The 15,267-nt window shown below is 41.8% G+C and overlaps 1 protein-coding gene across 3 annotated transcripts in view; it reads left to right on the plus strand.

The window, feature by feature from the left end:
- The window catches only part of ZDHHC13 (zinc finger DHHC-type palmitoyltransferase 13), a 56,965-nt gene extending 41,698 nt beyond the window's left edge, over positions 1-15,267 (plus strand). For all 3 annotated transcript variants that reach the window (XM_058546120.1, XM_058546121.1, XM_058546122.1), the window contains 7 exons: positions 2,487-2,611; positions 3,474-3,536; positions 4,219-4,312; positions 6,002-6,085; positions 9,832-9,989; positions 12,247-12,344; positions 14,672-15,267. In XM_058546120.1, the coding sequence (XP_058402103.1) occupies positions 2,487-2,611; positions 3,474-3,536; positions 4,219-4,312; positions 6,002-6,085; positions 9,832-9,989; positions 12,247-12,344; positions 14,672-14,810 (761 nt within the window). In that variant the 3' untranslated portion in view covers positions 14,811-15,267. The remainder of the gene's footprint in view (positions 1-2,486; positions 2,612-3,473; positions 3,537-4,218; positions 4,313-6,001; positions 6,086-9,831; positions 9,990-12,246; positions 12,345-14,671) is intronic.

Genomic DNA, 15,267 nt, shown 5'->3' on the forward strand with positions numbered 1-15,267 from the left:
CTTTGTTTATCATATGTGGTTTTAATTTGATTATTTGTTTAGTGGTTACCTTGAGGTTTGGGCAAAAAATCTTCTGTATGAGATAGTCCATTATCTGATAGCCTCCTATTTCCTTATACTAAGTCAATTCAGTCACTTTCCTCTTCCCCTTCTAAGTTGCTCTTGTTATACCTTATTCTATCTTGTGTTGTGGCTGTGTGTTTACAGTGATGAGGTTAAATTTATTTTTGGTGAATTTCTTCCTTTGATCTTTGAGTTTAGTATTTAAGTGGTTGCTAACCTATTCCGGTAAAGATCTACTATTTCTCTGATTTTGTCTACCTACTTTTCTCCTTACTCCAAGCTTTGTGTTCCCTTTCTCTTCTTGTTTTCAGGCCTGAGGGCCTTCTTGAGTATTTCTTGTAGTGGCGGTCTCGTGGCCATGAACTCCCTTAGCTTTTGTTTATCTGGGAGAGTTACTATTTCTCCATCATATTTGAAGGATATTTTTGCTGGATAGAGTATTCTTGGCTGAAAGTTTTTGTCTTTTAGTATTTTGAATATATCATTCCAGTCTCTTCTAGCCTGAAAAGTTTCTGTTGAGAAATCCGCTGAGAGCCTGATGGGAGTTCCTTTGTACGTTATTTTTTGTTTTTGTCTAGCTGCCCTTAATATTGTTTCTTTGTCGTTGACCCTGGCTAGCCTTACCACTAGGTGTCGTGGTGAAGGCCTTTGTCTGTTAATATATATAGGAGTCCTGTTGGCTTCGCTTACTGGTATTTCCTGCTCCTTCCCCAGATTTGGGAAATTTTCAGCTATTATTTCCTTGAATAGGCTCTCTGTTCCTCTTTCCCTCTCCTCTCCCTCAGGAATACCTATAATTCTTATGTTACATTTTCTAATAGAGTCCGATATTTCTCGGAGTCTTTCTTCATTTCTTTTTAGTCTTAGTTCTCTCTCTTCTTCCATCTGGAGTATATCTGTATTCCTATCCTCTAAAGTACTAATTCTTTCCTCCATATTGTCAGCTCTGTTCTTTAAAGATTCCAGATTCTCCTTTATCTCCTCCATTGTGTTCTTCATCTCCATCAGCCCTGATAGGTTTTTCTTTATGATTTCAATCTCTTTTGTGAAGAAACTCCTAATCTCATTTAATTGTTTGTCTGTGTTGTCTCGTATTTCGTTGAGTGTTTTTATGATAGCTATTTTGAAATCTCTGTCATTTAGTTTATGGATTTCTGTGTCTTCGGGGTTGATTTCTGGGTGCTTGTCATTTTGTTTCTGGTCTGGTGATTTCATATATTTTTGCATTGTGGTTCCTGTGTTGGTTTTGATTTTCCTCATCCTGGAAGTCTCTGGTTGCAATTTCCACCTGCCGCCACTGTGTGGTGGTAAAGGGCTGTGTAGTCTAAGCCCCCTGCGCTCTGCCCCAGTTTTTCTGCTGCGATCCGCAGTTTTGTTTTGTTTTGTTTTGTTTCTTTTCCCCACTGCGATCCACGGGTCCAGTCCAGTTTATTCAGGTCTGCCTCGGACCGCTAGATCTGGTCAAGCTGCAGTCTCCGGGTTGCGGGGAGGGGGGAGCTCTCTCTTTTGCCCTCTGGGTCCCTGACGTGGGAGGCTTCTCGTTTGCCCCTCTTTATCCGCTCTCTGGGTTGCTCAGATGTTGATGGTAGCCCTGTGGCTCCTCTGAGCCCTCTGTGCGGGAGTTTCCCACTGGCTGAGAGAGCCCGAAGAGCTACAGTTTCCCGCCGAGGGCCGCCCCTCCCCCCTCTCTGGGAGCCGCGCGGACCGGATCGCTGATCTGATGGGGAGGGAGCGGAGTTCTCCTTACCTCTCCCCACTTCCTCCGGGGGCCCAGCACGTTCCGCTCTCAGATGTGCGGCAGTGTGGATCCCTCCGCTCCAGCTTTTGACTGTCTGGGATTCCGTTGTTGGTCTGTGGCTGTTACTTTTGTTGTATTTTGTGGGGGAAGAATTCACGGGAAAGCTCACTCCGCCATGATGCTGACGTCACTCTCTCTACAGTAGAAAATTTTTGAAAGTATTTATCTAATATATAGGGAAATAGTTTTAGTTGGAATCTCTGAACCAAGTGGCTTGTTTCTTGGGATGATTTTGTTAAAATGACCAGAAAATATTTTTTTTAGCTGGTCACAGGAGAGCCGCAGTTACACCATTAGAGAGATTAATCTATTTGGATCTTAAATGTTTTTCAGTCTTCAGGCTGTTCTTCATATATTGCAACTATTCCTGTTAATACTTCCTGTGCGTTTCAACTAATGAGGAGGGATTAATTATTAGCCAACAATGAGCAAGTTCCAGTAGGATCAGAACATGGGATGGGGCCCCCAAACATAACATTTAGGGGCAGGGATGTGTGTACGTAAGGGAAGGTGAGGATAGAATGCAGAGAAGGGAGATTCTTAGGCCCCAGTTATGAAACTTGCTTACGTCATAATTATGCTCTTCTTAATGGAAGTCTGGTACGTTCCTTAACTTGGCTTTAACATGTAGCAGGCACCCCTTTCTATTTTGCTTTCCTTCTCAGCATAGCAGGCTTCCTCTACTTTTTCTACAAGACTTGGGCAACCGATCCAGGCTTCACTAAGACTTCTGAAGAAGAAAGGAAAACGGTGAGCCTTCTTTGTGATGCTACTGATTTTTTCCTTGGGAGGGTATGTGAACTTCAGAGGGTCATAGCCATGTTGGTTTCTGTCCTGGCTGCGTCTCTAGTGCCTGGCACCTAATAGGTGCAGCGTAAACGTGGAATGCTTAAATCAGCAAAGGAGAATTCTCCCCTGTCATGCTGTTTCATTTATTTTATGAAAGTTTTAAGAAATATTTTTGTTTTCTGTTAAAGTAGAACCCCACCAAGACTTTGTCAGATGTGATTTCTGCTAGCAGATAGGAGTTCCTCCTTGTTTATGGTAACACTTAGATAATGATCATTTAGCTTCAATTTAATACAGGGAGGGTAACTAGGCAGGAGTCCCCCCAACTGACTGAGAAGGTGCCCCTTCTCTTCCTCAGATGTGAGTTGTCAGGTGACGTGGCGTGTCTGCGTTGCTCATGAATATTTAGCAGTTGGGGAGAGAGTCGTCGTCTTTGTTACCTAACACCAGTGTTCCTGAAAGACTGAGCCCTGGGTGCTTATAACCACCAGTTTTGATGTATACTGATGGCTTTTGTTTCTTTTTGATGAGTGTATACGTATGTATTTATTTTTCTCCAGCAGATTATAACTGGGAGATGATTGCTGTTCATGGAGAGAAGGAGGGGTGTAATTTTTGTGCATTCTAGTTTATTGGCTATGGTTGAAAATGCAGCCTTGAAAAGTCACATTATTTTAAGCACAGAATGATTTAGTGGCAAGTCTTCCAAATTGCTTTTCTAGCTACCTCAGTTCAGAGAGAGGGCTGTGAGAATTGTATATAACTGTGCGTTATACGTTCCCCAATGAAACGTAAACGTGAGGTCAAACTTCCTGTCTTTCAGAACATCATCACCCTTGCAGAGACAGGCTGTCTGGACTTCAGGACATTTTGTACATCATGTCTTGTGAGTGAGTCTTTTCTTTATGATTTTTTTCCCATAGTAAAAGCAAATTCTTGGTTACGTTGCTCATGTAAGCGCTTGTCAAATCTTCATGGTATGTTTATACACCTTTGTTTTCACCAGGTTCTCATTTTGCATTGCTGCCAGAACAGTTTTCTGCCTTGACCATATGGGAGCGTGATGTTTGTAATCTCTTGCAGTTGCCTGTGGTTAAATCTCTCTCTGTGTTTGTTGGCTTTTTCCTGCCGTGAGGCGTACATTAGAGCTCGCTGGGGGTCAGAGGCTCATGATCACCCTGGAAGCCACTCAGTGAAACCTCTCATTTTGCAATCAAGGAATCATAGCCTAAAGGAACCTTCCCCAGATTATTGGCAGAGCAGAAATGTGACTTGAGTTTCCTCTCTCTTATTCCAGTGCTCATTCTGCTGGGTGGTAGTGCCTCGTTTCCCCTTAGTCAGTGTCAGTAGGCTCTGGAATTCAGACCCCCTTTAGTGATGGCCTAATCAAAATAGATGTGTGGAAGTAAGTATTGCTAAGGCATTCCAGAGCCTCCATGTGAATTGGTGATCTATTTAGGATTATTTGTGCCAGTGTCTTTATGATTTAGGAATAAAATTTTGCTTGTGATTTGTCACCACTTTGAAACCCTGAATTTTGCTTAGGCCTCTCTTAATTGCCCATTTAGATAAGGAAGCCATTAAGGTCACACCACTGCCATGTGTGCAACTCCTGTGTGGCTCGATACGATCAACACTGCCTGTGGACTGGACGGTGCATTGGTGAGAAAGTGAATTTCTCAGTTACCACTGCGAAGTTAAGCTTATGTTTAGTTACGTGTGGGACTTATAAGAAAAGTGGAGAGGTATCCAAGGGGTCCATTTTGTAGCTCTTCCTTGTCAGAGAATCATCTCTATGGTATAATACTTTTGGAAAACTGATTGTCGATGTTGATAATAATAATGTCATTTGTAAAGTATTTTGTATAGGACAGTATATTGTATAGTATTTTCAGACACTTTCATATATAGTATCCTATTTGATCATCAGAGCATGTCTATGATGTTGGTATTATTATCTCCATTTTAGAGTTAAAAAAAATGTAAAAGGTAAAATTATTTGCTTGAGGTCACATTAGTAGTATCAGTGTCCTGCTCTAAATACCATGATCTTACCATGTTTTATGGCTGTGTCTCTTACTCTTCTTCTCTACTTGCCTCCTTCCAAGCTCAGGTAGGAGCTAGAACCAGAGACAGCAGAGATCTGGGCATTGCCTTCCACCCAGGGAATGTTCCTTGTCATCATTCCTCTGAGCTGTCACAGTAAAAGCCAGGGGTTTATTATGAGGAACTTGGGAGGAACTATGGTCGTTGGAGAGGATGTGCTTTTATAATCTTGATGAACAGAAGGCTGCCTCGGCTCAGATAGGTTTTGTCGGTGTGTTTTGATGTTCTCCACTGGTCCTGAAGAACAGACGAAGACATAATTGCTGGGATCCCAAGCTTTATGGACCCCATCCCACAATAAAGATGAGATGATTGGCATTATAACAGGCAGCTTTGAATGGCAGTGGAAAAACAATAGTAGTGAGCCCATATGTTTTTATCACACTGCATTTAACATAGTGTTTCCACATACATCAGCCTGTTTGGTTGCCACAGGCCTGTGAAGTAGACAGAAGAGATATTATCCCCATATGACAAGTAAGAACACTGGATCAGAGAAGGTAAACAACGTACCTCTGCTCACACAGATAGTCATTTGTAGACCTAGGTCTCCTGATTCCACAGGGTGCTGCTGCTCCTGCGGGGCTTTGCTGCCTCCAGAGAAGGTGGGAGCGTCATGCTATCTGAGGAGCTTCTGTGCCATTAACGTCAAAATGCTCCCATCGCCAGCATCAAGAGGGCAGCACGTGCAACAGTGGGCTTGGTTGCTGGGCACCCTCACCCCTTCCTCACTTCTGTAGGCCTTTCTCAGGCTGCACTGTGCCCCGCTTTTGCTATGTCCAGTCTCCTGCAACATGTCTATGTAGTGCTGCTCCTCAGATTGTTTTCTCTGCTCCCATGCTCAAGTCAATCCTTGATGTCCAGCAGTTGTACTTATATAAACTTATTACATGAAGGAAGAAAGAGACACGGTGTGATTCACCCAAAATCCTGCCCTCTCCCCTTCCTCCGACACGATAAAGGCCATCCTAGAGCTATATGGGCTTAGTAAAGCCTTTGTTCTATTCGAAAACCGTGTCTTCTTTCAGATAAGTCATGAATTAAAGTTAGTTCAGTTAACATGGACAGTTGACCAGGACATATCAGAGCTGTTTGGTTTTGGTTTAGTGGTATCTAAAAGCAAAGCAACAGCTTCTCTCTTTTTTACTTTAGTGAAGGCTTTTGACAGGAAGGTGGTTAATAAGGTCTTGATCTGGAAGATCATTGTAAGAAAGTATTAAATATGTTGTTTTTCTTTTTGGTTAGGTTTTGGCAACCATCACTATTACATATTCTTCTTATTTTTCCTTTCCATCGTGTGTGACTGGATTATATATGAATCTTTCATCTGTAAGTATAAATTTTTCTCACAACAAGCTCACGCACCCACACCTACGTATACTTTTCCCTGTAAACTCTCGTATGTCACATTCTGGCCGGGTGGTTATAAACTATACCCCTAATAAAAATGAAACGGATGCCTCTAAGACTCAGCCGTGGGGCGCTGCAGGAAATGCTGGAGGAGGGTAGTCGTCAGTACTTTGGAAGAGATTGTGCTCTAAAGTGGCCTTGATGGATTTGAGAAGTGATCAGAAAGACAAGTTCATCTAAGGCAAGTGCAGATTTATCCCCCAGTGAAGTGAGGAAAAATCAGCTGCTCAAGTACAAAGCAAGGGAATTGATAAACAAATAAAACAGGAAACAAAGAATGGTTGGGTGGAGAGGTTGGGGGCGGGGGAAGGTTGTCACAGTAATTAAGGAACAGAACTCTGAAAGCACATGCCGTTTGATAAATATCCAGTCACAACATAGAACTCATGGGAAAACTGTAACAGTCATTGAAAAGATGGAAATAATAACTTGGAAGAAGACATTAGATCGCTTATTCTGCGTCGCCGAGAGGGGAAGATGACTTTTCAGTAGCAGCATCAAAGGGCGTCTGGAGGTCTCATGTGGGAGTGACATCCAGCGGTTCCAAGGGGGTTGGCTAAGAGGAACAGGGTTTACATGGAAGCAAGAAGGATTTTGGTAGCTGTTGAGAATTGCGTGACTATGCTTTTCAAACCTTGGAATAGGTTACTTAACTAGAAAAACTTAGAGTTCTTGTTGTTTATTTATTTTGACTTTATTTGTTTAACTTTTTATTATTTACGTATTTTGAAGGCTTGTGGAGAATTGACTCTGGAGGCAGAGGCTTCACTACTAACCTGTTTCCATCCACCCTCCTGTTATAGTCATGCTCAAGTCTTGGATTTTGCCAGTAGAATACTAAATACTAGTTTGTTACTTGAGCTAAAATCTGGAATGGTTCGAGAAGACGTTGGAAAGTTTTTTTCCTACATTTTTTTCTTTTTCACTTAGCATCCCAAGCCCCACCTCTCCCTACCCCCCGATCCGCTGGCTTTCTTTACTTTAAATTTTCTTTAGTTTTTGAAAGATACTTCCGCCTAAGCCTCTCAGTTTCCCTTCCCAGAAACATCCAGTATTATAAGTTGGTTTTTGTTTGGGCTTTCATTTTTAGAGATTGTTAATTAATCTCTATGTGAAATGGTCTGTTTTTGTCCTGCCATAGGTGTGGAGAGGACTTCAGTTACCTTGTCAGGCCTTTCCCACCTGACGCCTTGCTTGTCTGATCACTAGGGAATGCTTTTGTAGCTCAGTGTAACTGTCACCTTCTCGAATGGATCTCGTAGTCAGAAGGTTGTGATCCGTGATCCCAGTTCTTGTTAAAGGCCGTCAGTACTCCTGAGCATCGGAACTTTAAAACCTCTTAGATTATGTCCTGTGGTGTAAGAAATAAAAGAGTTTCTGACAGTGTTTCTTTCTGTTGAAAGAGCTGCCCTTTTAAGGCTGACAATAAAACATATTCCTGGAAAACCTTTTTAAGCTGGCCCATGGACCAACTTGTCCCTTGGACTGGATCCTGAGGGAAAGGAGCCAGATTCTACACCACTCTTGTCTCTCCCTCCACTAAAAATAGTCACCTTTGTTTGGTGTCTAGGTCCAGCATAAGACTGTACTGATAAGGACAGAAGTAATTTTCCATCATGTTCAGTCTTTCCAAGTTGCTGTCTCAGTACATGCGTTGATTCTTCCCTCCTCTGTGTCTTTATTCTCTGGCTCTGAACCAATTTTTATATTATGTTTTGTTTCTTAGGAACAGTCCCACCTTACGTTCACTTACAACTGTGTAGGCTAGCTACACGTATTTTGTTACTTTTATCCCATTTATATTCTGACAATATTTCTTTACATTGAATGAAGACGTCGTGTCATTTATCATTTCACAGACAGGAGAAATGAACTTGTGCTTCATTTTTCTAATGAGGCCTCACTCATCCCACCTTCTTTGTTACTATTAACGCTCCCATTACTATAGTCCTGCTCTGTACCCTCCCCACCGTGTGATCCAGTTGTAGCTACTTGTGGCTCTGCACAGCCTCCGTGCATTTCATCTTTTTTGGGGTCTGTTTTCAGGGTGGACAGTAAGTAACTGAGAAAGTGTCAGCATCCTACAAGTTACAGGGAGAAAGATTTTAGATCACTGTCAGGAGGAACTCCGTAACTGTCAGAGCTATCTAAAGATGAAAACGATTGACTCGGAACAGTACGAGGTCTATCATTAGCCAATGACCACTTGATAAGAATGTATTATTAGTACATAATTGAAGTATTATATTGCATAAGATAATGTACATGCCCATTTGCAGCCATATTTTAATATTAAATCTGAAATCCGTCCTATGAAAACTTCAGTTTGAGGTCATGCTGTGTTATCAAAAACGTTACCAGAAGAGAGCAGTAGAAATCCATAAGCGGAAAGAAAGCAGATATTCTTCCCACTCAGCAACTGTTTTCTTTGCCTGCTGGTGGAAATTATTCTTTTTTGTCATATCAGGTACAGGGGATGCATCTATCTTTGCTGTCCTAATGAGAAGCTCTAAAGGGAGTGTAATTTGCCTTAACTGGTTACCTTGATTGTTACTCTGTGATGATTGCTTTTCAAATGCTTCTGGCATATATTCATGAAAGATGGTTGGGAATCAAATGACACTCAGCGGAAAGAAAAGAACAGATTTTAGGACTGAAATGGACAGCCAGTTGGTTGAAAGTCATGGACTCATTTCCTTTCTCAGGAGCTCTGAAGTCCTGCTTTGGGAAAATGTCTAAAGCTCTTACTGTCAGAGGCGTTTATGAAACCTCAAGGTGCAAATCTACAGAATTCTCATTTCAAAAACAATTTGCCCTCTATGAATGGTCGTGATGCCTGTAGAAGTCGCTGGCTTTACATAACCTTGAAGATCTGCTCCCTTGTTTCTGCTGCTTCTTACCTGTCTTCTTACTGCTGCTCTTAGCTGCATGGGGGAGGGGTCAGTATCATGAAGCCTGTAATGAAGTCCTCTCTTTTACTTGGCCTGTAAATAGATGTTCTGGGGAGAAACTGAGCTGCGACCATATGAATCTTGCTCCCTCTTCATTTCTTGGAGGTGTCTGTCGTGGATTCTCTCACCTGAGCTCTCTCCCTTTGCAGGATAACGTATGGTGCAAGTGCAGAAGTACACCCAGTAACTGCATGCTGTGAGGTTCCAATGGTATCTGGGTGCTTATCGGGTTTCCTGTGCCTGCAGCAGTGGCCTGTTGATCTGAACCTTTAATAAGAGTTTATATTCAGTTCTATAACAGATCTATATCTTGCTATAACATGGATAAGATAGAGAATTTCCTAAGACAAATATTTATTAAATATAATCGTTCTCAGTTGTCAAGTCTTTGAACAGTTCTGGGCAGAGCATTTTATGCTGAGTATGTTGATTTTAGTGATGATTTTATGGACCTTTTTTGCTTTTATGCCTTCACTGCCAACTGCCGATGCAGTGTTATCATAGCCTTGACTAACAGTCAGGGACCATTTTTTCATCTTTGTTAGTTGTGCCGGCATTTGGAAGATCAAATCTTAAAGTGGAGTTCTGATCTGTGCCATTATGTCTTGCTTTTTCTTTTCCCTAAATAGAACTGCAGTGATTTTATCTTCTTGAAAAATGATTACTAGTTTGTTGCCTTTTTAAATAATGGCTTCATTTTTTGTGAATTCACAGATTGGTCGAATCATTGTGCCACAACCTTCAGAGAAGATGGACTGTGGACCTACCTTAATCAGATTGTGGCCTGTTCTCCTTGGGTTTTATATATCTTCATGCTGGCAACTTTCCATTTCTCATGGTCAACATTTTTATTATTAAATCAACTCTTTCAGGTATTTTTTCTCTTATAATGCCTTTGAATAAAATTTCCAGTAGCCTGTAGTAAGGTAGAAAGACTTGAATTTTAATTCAGAAGACTTAGATTCTAGTTCCACCTCTATCACTTAGTCTTTGAGTCTAGGCATGTCATTTGACTCTTGAATTTCAGTTTCCTTGTCTGTAAAATAGGGATAATAATCTCTGTATACTCTCACAGGATGGTTTAAGGGTTAAAATAATAAATTGTTAGTGTTGGACCTAGGAATTACCTAATCTGACCTCTTTATTTTACAGAGGTACAGAGAGGTGAATTGAATTGCTCAAGGTCACCCAGTAAGACGCAAAATCAGAACTGGAAACTTAGGTCTTCTGCCAGTCCAATTCAAGTGCTTTTTCTGTCATACAATTGAATTATATGGTGTGTGAAAGCATGGCTTAAACTGTAAAGCATTGTGCAGATGTGAGGTGATGATTTTCCCTCACTTTTTCCAACCATGTTTGTCCTTGTTATGCAGTGCTTAAGTGGATGGAAGTGAGGGAAAATGAACGATATATTACTAACAAACGGAAATGGTAATTACACTTCCAGAGAAGGTCATGGCCATTAGAAAGTTCAAGCTCCAGGGGAGTAGCCACCTTTAGCTTTCTGTGAAGCTTCTGTCCATTCCCTGCTGCCTGCCTTCCCCTATGAGCAGAACCTAATTCTCATTGTTGGCTGTGGCCTGCCCTCATGGAATGGACAGCCATGATCAGTCTGAGCCAATTACTGCAAGACCTCAGATAATTAGAGCATTATTCAACAAAAGCAAGATGTATTCCACTTTTATGGGGACGTAACCAATTCTACAATAATAATAATAAAGAAAGAAAAAAAAATACAAAGGGAATTAAGCTAATAGTACTGACTGAACTGAGGTTTCTAAACATTCATCCTAATTTTCTGTCCCTCTGGTATCTACAGACTCAGGCAGTAAGAATGGATATTAGCACCAGTGATTATTGATATTAATTACTATCATGTATAGTACTTAATATTTATATATGCTTTATATATTCCAAAGCACTTTCCCGTCTATTTCCTCACAAACATTTGAGGTGTAGACTGTGCCAAAGTAGTGTCTGCATTTTATGGATGAGAAAACTAAGCCTAAGAGACATTGAGTGTCTTGCTTATGGCCATAGGGCTAGTAAGAGGAGGAGTTAGATGTATAATCTAAGGTTTGAGACACCAATTCTAATGCTCTTTCTTGTTTTCTGGACTCTTAGAATAAGTACAAGCATATGAGACTATAATATCCTTAATTTTTAAAAGAAAGGTTAATATATTTGTCTGTATTTTCTAAGGCAGGAAAATGGACTCAAAGTTTTAGATAGTTTTCAAATACTGGAGTTCAGAGCTAAGTTGTTTTCTTAATAAACAAAACAACCTAGTTATTTGAAGCCTTTCTGAGTGCTCTGGTGAGTTATGGTTTGACTGTAGCAAGTCAGCCTGAGTGCATAGATTGCTGGTCAGGACCATGGGCTTTGTTCTCACACCCACCGAGGTGTCATCCCAGTTCTGCCGCTTTCTAAGTTGTGTGGCCTTGGACCAGTTACTTCTCCTCTGTAAGCCTCGGCACTTGGTACTTTAAATGTGTTATCTCAGATCCTTAAACAATCTGGTGAAGATGTGATAATCTGTTTTACAGATAAGGAACTTGAGGTTTGAGTTGTTTTGAGGATTAAATGAGATAACTCAGTGAATAGTAATGGTTTCAATAATTGGGGAGTTTATAAGTTACCTTAATTCCTAACCTTCCCCAAATTTATGGATTTAAATGTTCTTCACTTCAGATTAACTTTTTCATCAAAGAGATACTAAGAAGCACACACAAGTTGAGATAATAGCACCGATACTGATCTTACATTGTTTTATTCATCTGAAAGTTGCATGCTGAATGTGTTGAGAATCTAAATGTGGCCATAAGCCATGGTTTGAATTACTAAAGCAATGATTTCATGGCTCTAAGTCAGTGCACTGTGCTGTTGAAGGTTAATAAAAATCAGACAATCAAAAAAAAAAAAAAAAAATAGCCCAGCTACTAGATTGACATAGGAGAGTGTAGTTTAGAGCTGCTGAATCTTTGTCCTCACCGGTGATCATTGGTTGGAAGGCTAGGTGGTACAGTCTTGGGGGAGTACTGGGTGTTTGCCCGCGTCCTGAGATGCACTACTGAGAGTGGTGGAGCCTCGGTGTAGTGGTATTTTCACGTACCTTCCAACCTTTTCCAGATTGCTTTTCTGGGCCTGACCTCGCACGAGAGAACCAGCCTGCTGAAGCAGAGCAGGCAGATGAGGCAGACGTTGTCCCTCAGGAGGACCCCGTACAAGTAAGTGAGATCCGTTCTGGCCGCTGAGTCCTGTGGAAGACGCTAGCCTAGCCATTGGTTTCCCTACCTAGTTCCACTGCCCATGCCCGTTCTGCTCTCCTCTAACTTGTTATCTGGTGAAGCTGAACTTCATTCTTAGAAGCCTCAGTGACAGGAGGTAAGTGGTAAGGTCATGAGCCCCAAGGTGGTAAGAATTTAAGATTTAGTCTACTGGACTCGGCACAAATAATAAGTGACTTTGAAGTTTTGCCAAGATGGGGAATCTCTCCAGTGGAGCCACATGGTCACAAGGTTGCATGTGCTGGCATGAAGCCAGTGTGAGATAATTAAGCATGTGGCTGAGAAAGGCAGCCACAAGGCTCTCGGTAGAAAGTTAGATTGTGAGCTTTGCCAAGATTTTCAGCATTCTTTGAGCCCTATGTTTAATGTGCCCACCTGTGTCAGGGAGAAGCTAGTGTTTCAGGTTTGGGATCTGTTTTCCCCAGAGCATTGGTTATATTAAACCTGTCCCCAGTTAAAAATTGAGAGTGTGTGTAGGAAGGCCATCATCTTTTGATGTGAGTGATCAGGCTTTGAAGCTTATCTGCCTGTCGCATGTCTCGGGGTCTTGGAGGCTGGGAGTGCTGCGGAGGTGACCCAGGGCCCTCCCGGGATCTGAGCGCTCGCTGCCTATCTCAGGAGCAGTCTATTTTAAAGCACACTCGTGGTACAAGATGAAACTGTTAGGCTGTTAGACAGGGAAACCCGAGCCTGGGTTATGACTACCATGTGTGTTTAGAGAGGAGAGAAATGACTTAATTGGAAGAGATGGCTAAAGTGATGGGGAGTGGAGAGTAGTGTTAAGCTTGTGATGATTGTTTCAGACGGGTGATAATCAAGTCCCTTTGTCAGTGGTTTAACCAGAGGAATAAATGTCCACTCCACTGAAGCATGGGAGCCTTTGTGATAGAGGTGGAATTTTAAGCTGAGCCGTGAAGGTTGTGGTGGGGCATGGTGGAGATGGAAGGAAGGGCGTTCCAAGCCCCGGAGAAGGGTCTGAATAAAGAGGCAGAGGTGAGAGAGCTGGGCGTGTTTGGGAATTGCTGAGTAGTTGCAACATAAGCTGGAGGAACTAATGGTAATGCCTTAGAGCCACTTTGAATCTAGCTTCCAAAATCCTGCCCAAACCAAAGATTTGCCTTGTTTGTCCTCCCCTCAGGGACTTGTACTCACTAGTTGGCTCTGGAGCTGGGCCCCATGAATCCCCAGCATGTCTCCACACTTCTCCCTGTCCATTCTGAGTAGGAATGGATCCTCTTCCTAGGAAGCTGCCTTCTGAGTAGCGATGGTACTTTCCTGACCACTCTCATTGAACAGCAGCAGCGGCACAAGCATCTTCATGTGCACATGTTTTGATGTGTGTAGAGGTTGGGTTAGGCACTTGAAAGATGGGGCATGTGTGTAAAAGTAAACCTTCCTCATGACTGGACTCGATAGTAGTATTCAGGAATTTAATGGAGAAAAAATGATGCTGAAGACTCTTTTGTCAGGAAGGCTCCAAAGGGGAAGTAGACCTTGACCTGGGCCTTACAACCAGTAGGCCTTAAAAGAATAAGGGGGTTACCTGAGGTTAATGTGGGTTCCAGGGAAGAAGAATGGGGCACACAGTTATGACCACGGGAAAAATAAAGCCAGAGTAGCTATAGCAGAAAGTTGATAAAGATGAGTTTGGAGAGTCAACCCCCAAGGAGTCTTAGGGCGTTATTGTGTAGGGCCTTTAATACAACGATGAGGAATTTGAATTTGAGCCTCTGGGCGGAGGAGTGTCTTTAAGGGGTTTTGATTGGGAGGTGAGGGGCTGTGAACATATCAGGGCTTTTGGAGGACCAGTCTCCAAAATGTAAGATGAAGTAGAGGAATTGAGACAGGGACATAATTTAGAGAGCTGCTTAGCTGGTTTAGAAAAACCCCATCTTGTTGATTTTTTTCTAGCCTCTCTGGCCTTTGAGATAATCAAAGTTAGAATTAGGGCAGTGGGAATGGAAAGAAAGAAACTTATTGGTGGCAGTGACCACTCCAGTGAGTGAGGGACCCAAAATGAGCTTAGTAAGTTAGTGGGCAGAAGCCAGGGAATCTCAAAATAGGGATGCAGGTCCAGAATGGGACTCAGCTTCAGTTTTAAGGTGCCATAAACCCAAGGAACCATCTGTTTGACCTCTGGATTCCTGCAGGATCTTCAGATGATGTTCTATATTCTAAGTTCTCGGTGAATGTTTGTGGTTTGAATGAATGAATGTGAGGAGCTAACAGGAAATGTAGTAAGACATGTTCTCTTCCTTTCTCGGCAGCCTCGGGTTCACCCAGAACCTCGCAGATTTCTTCCAGTGTGGCTGCTTTGGCCTGGTCAAGCCTGGTGCGGTAGATTGGACCTCACAGTACACCATGGTCTTCCACCCAGCTAAGGAGAAAGTTCTTCGCTCGGTATGAAGAAAAGCAACCCAAACTCTCACTCCAATTTGTTTGTGTTTATGTTGATGCACTGAGGTCTGCAAGCAAAATGAAGACTTAGAGTTCCCTGAGCCCACAGGGAATCACGGGTGGTTTGTAAAGCCATTGGTGAAAACAGAAGTTCTCAATAAAGGCATTACACTTCTTTAGATTTAGCAAGATGGACTGTTCCTGAACAATCTTCAGACATCTAAAAAACTTTTATATTTTTCACAAGAAAATGCAAGGTACTTTTTTTTTTGCAGATAATATTCACTAATTATGGATAAAATGTGATATTTTCAAATACTTTATTGGCTGTTTCAAAATAGTGCTGTTCTTTAAACTTGTAATTTTTGATAAATTATTTGTCTTTGTTTTATCTATAAATATGTAAAAAAATATTTAAATACATGTGCCTGTTTTGCTTTCACCTTAATAAAAATTTTTTTTTGTA

Source organism: Diceros bicornis, chromosome 7 (assembly GCF_020826845.1).
Source record: "Diceros bicornis minor isolate mBicDic1 chromosome 7, mDicBic1.mat.cur, whole genome shotgun sequence".
Lineage (NCBI taxonomy): Eukaryota > Metazoa > Chordata > Mammalia > Perissodactyla > Rhinocerotidae > Diceros > Diceros bicornis.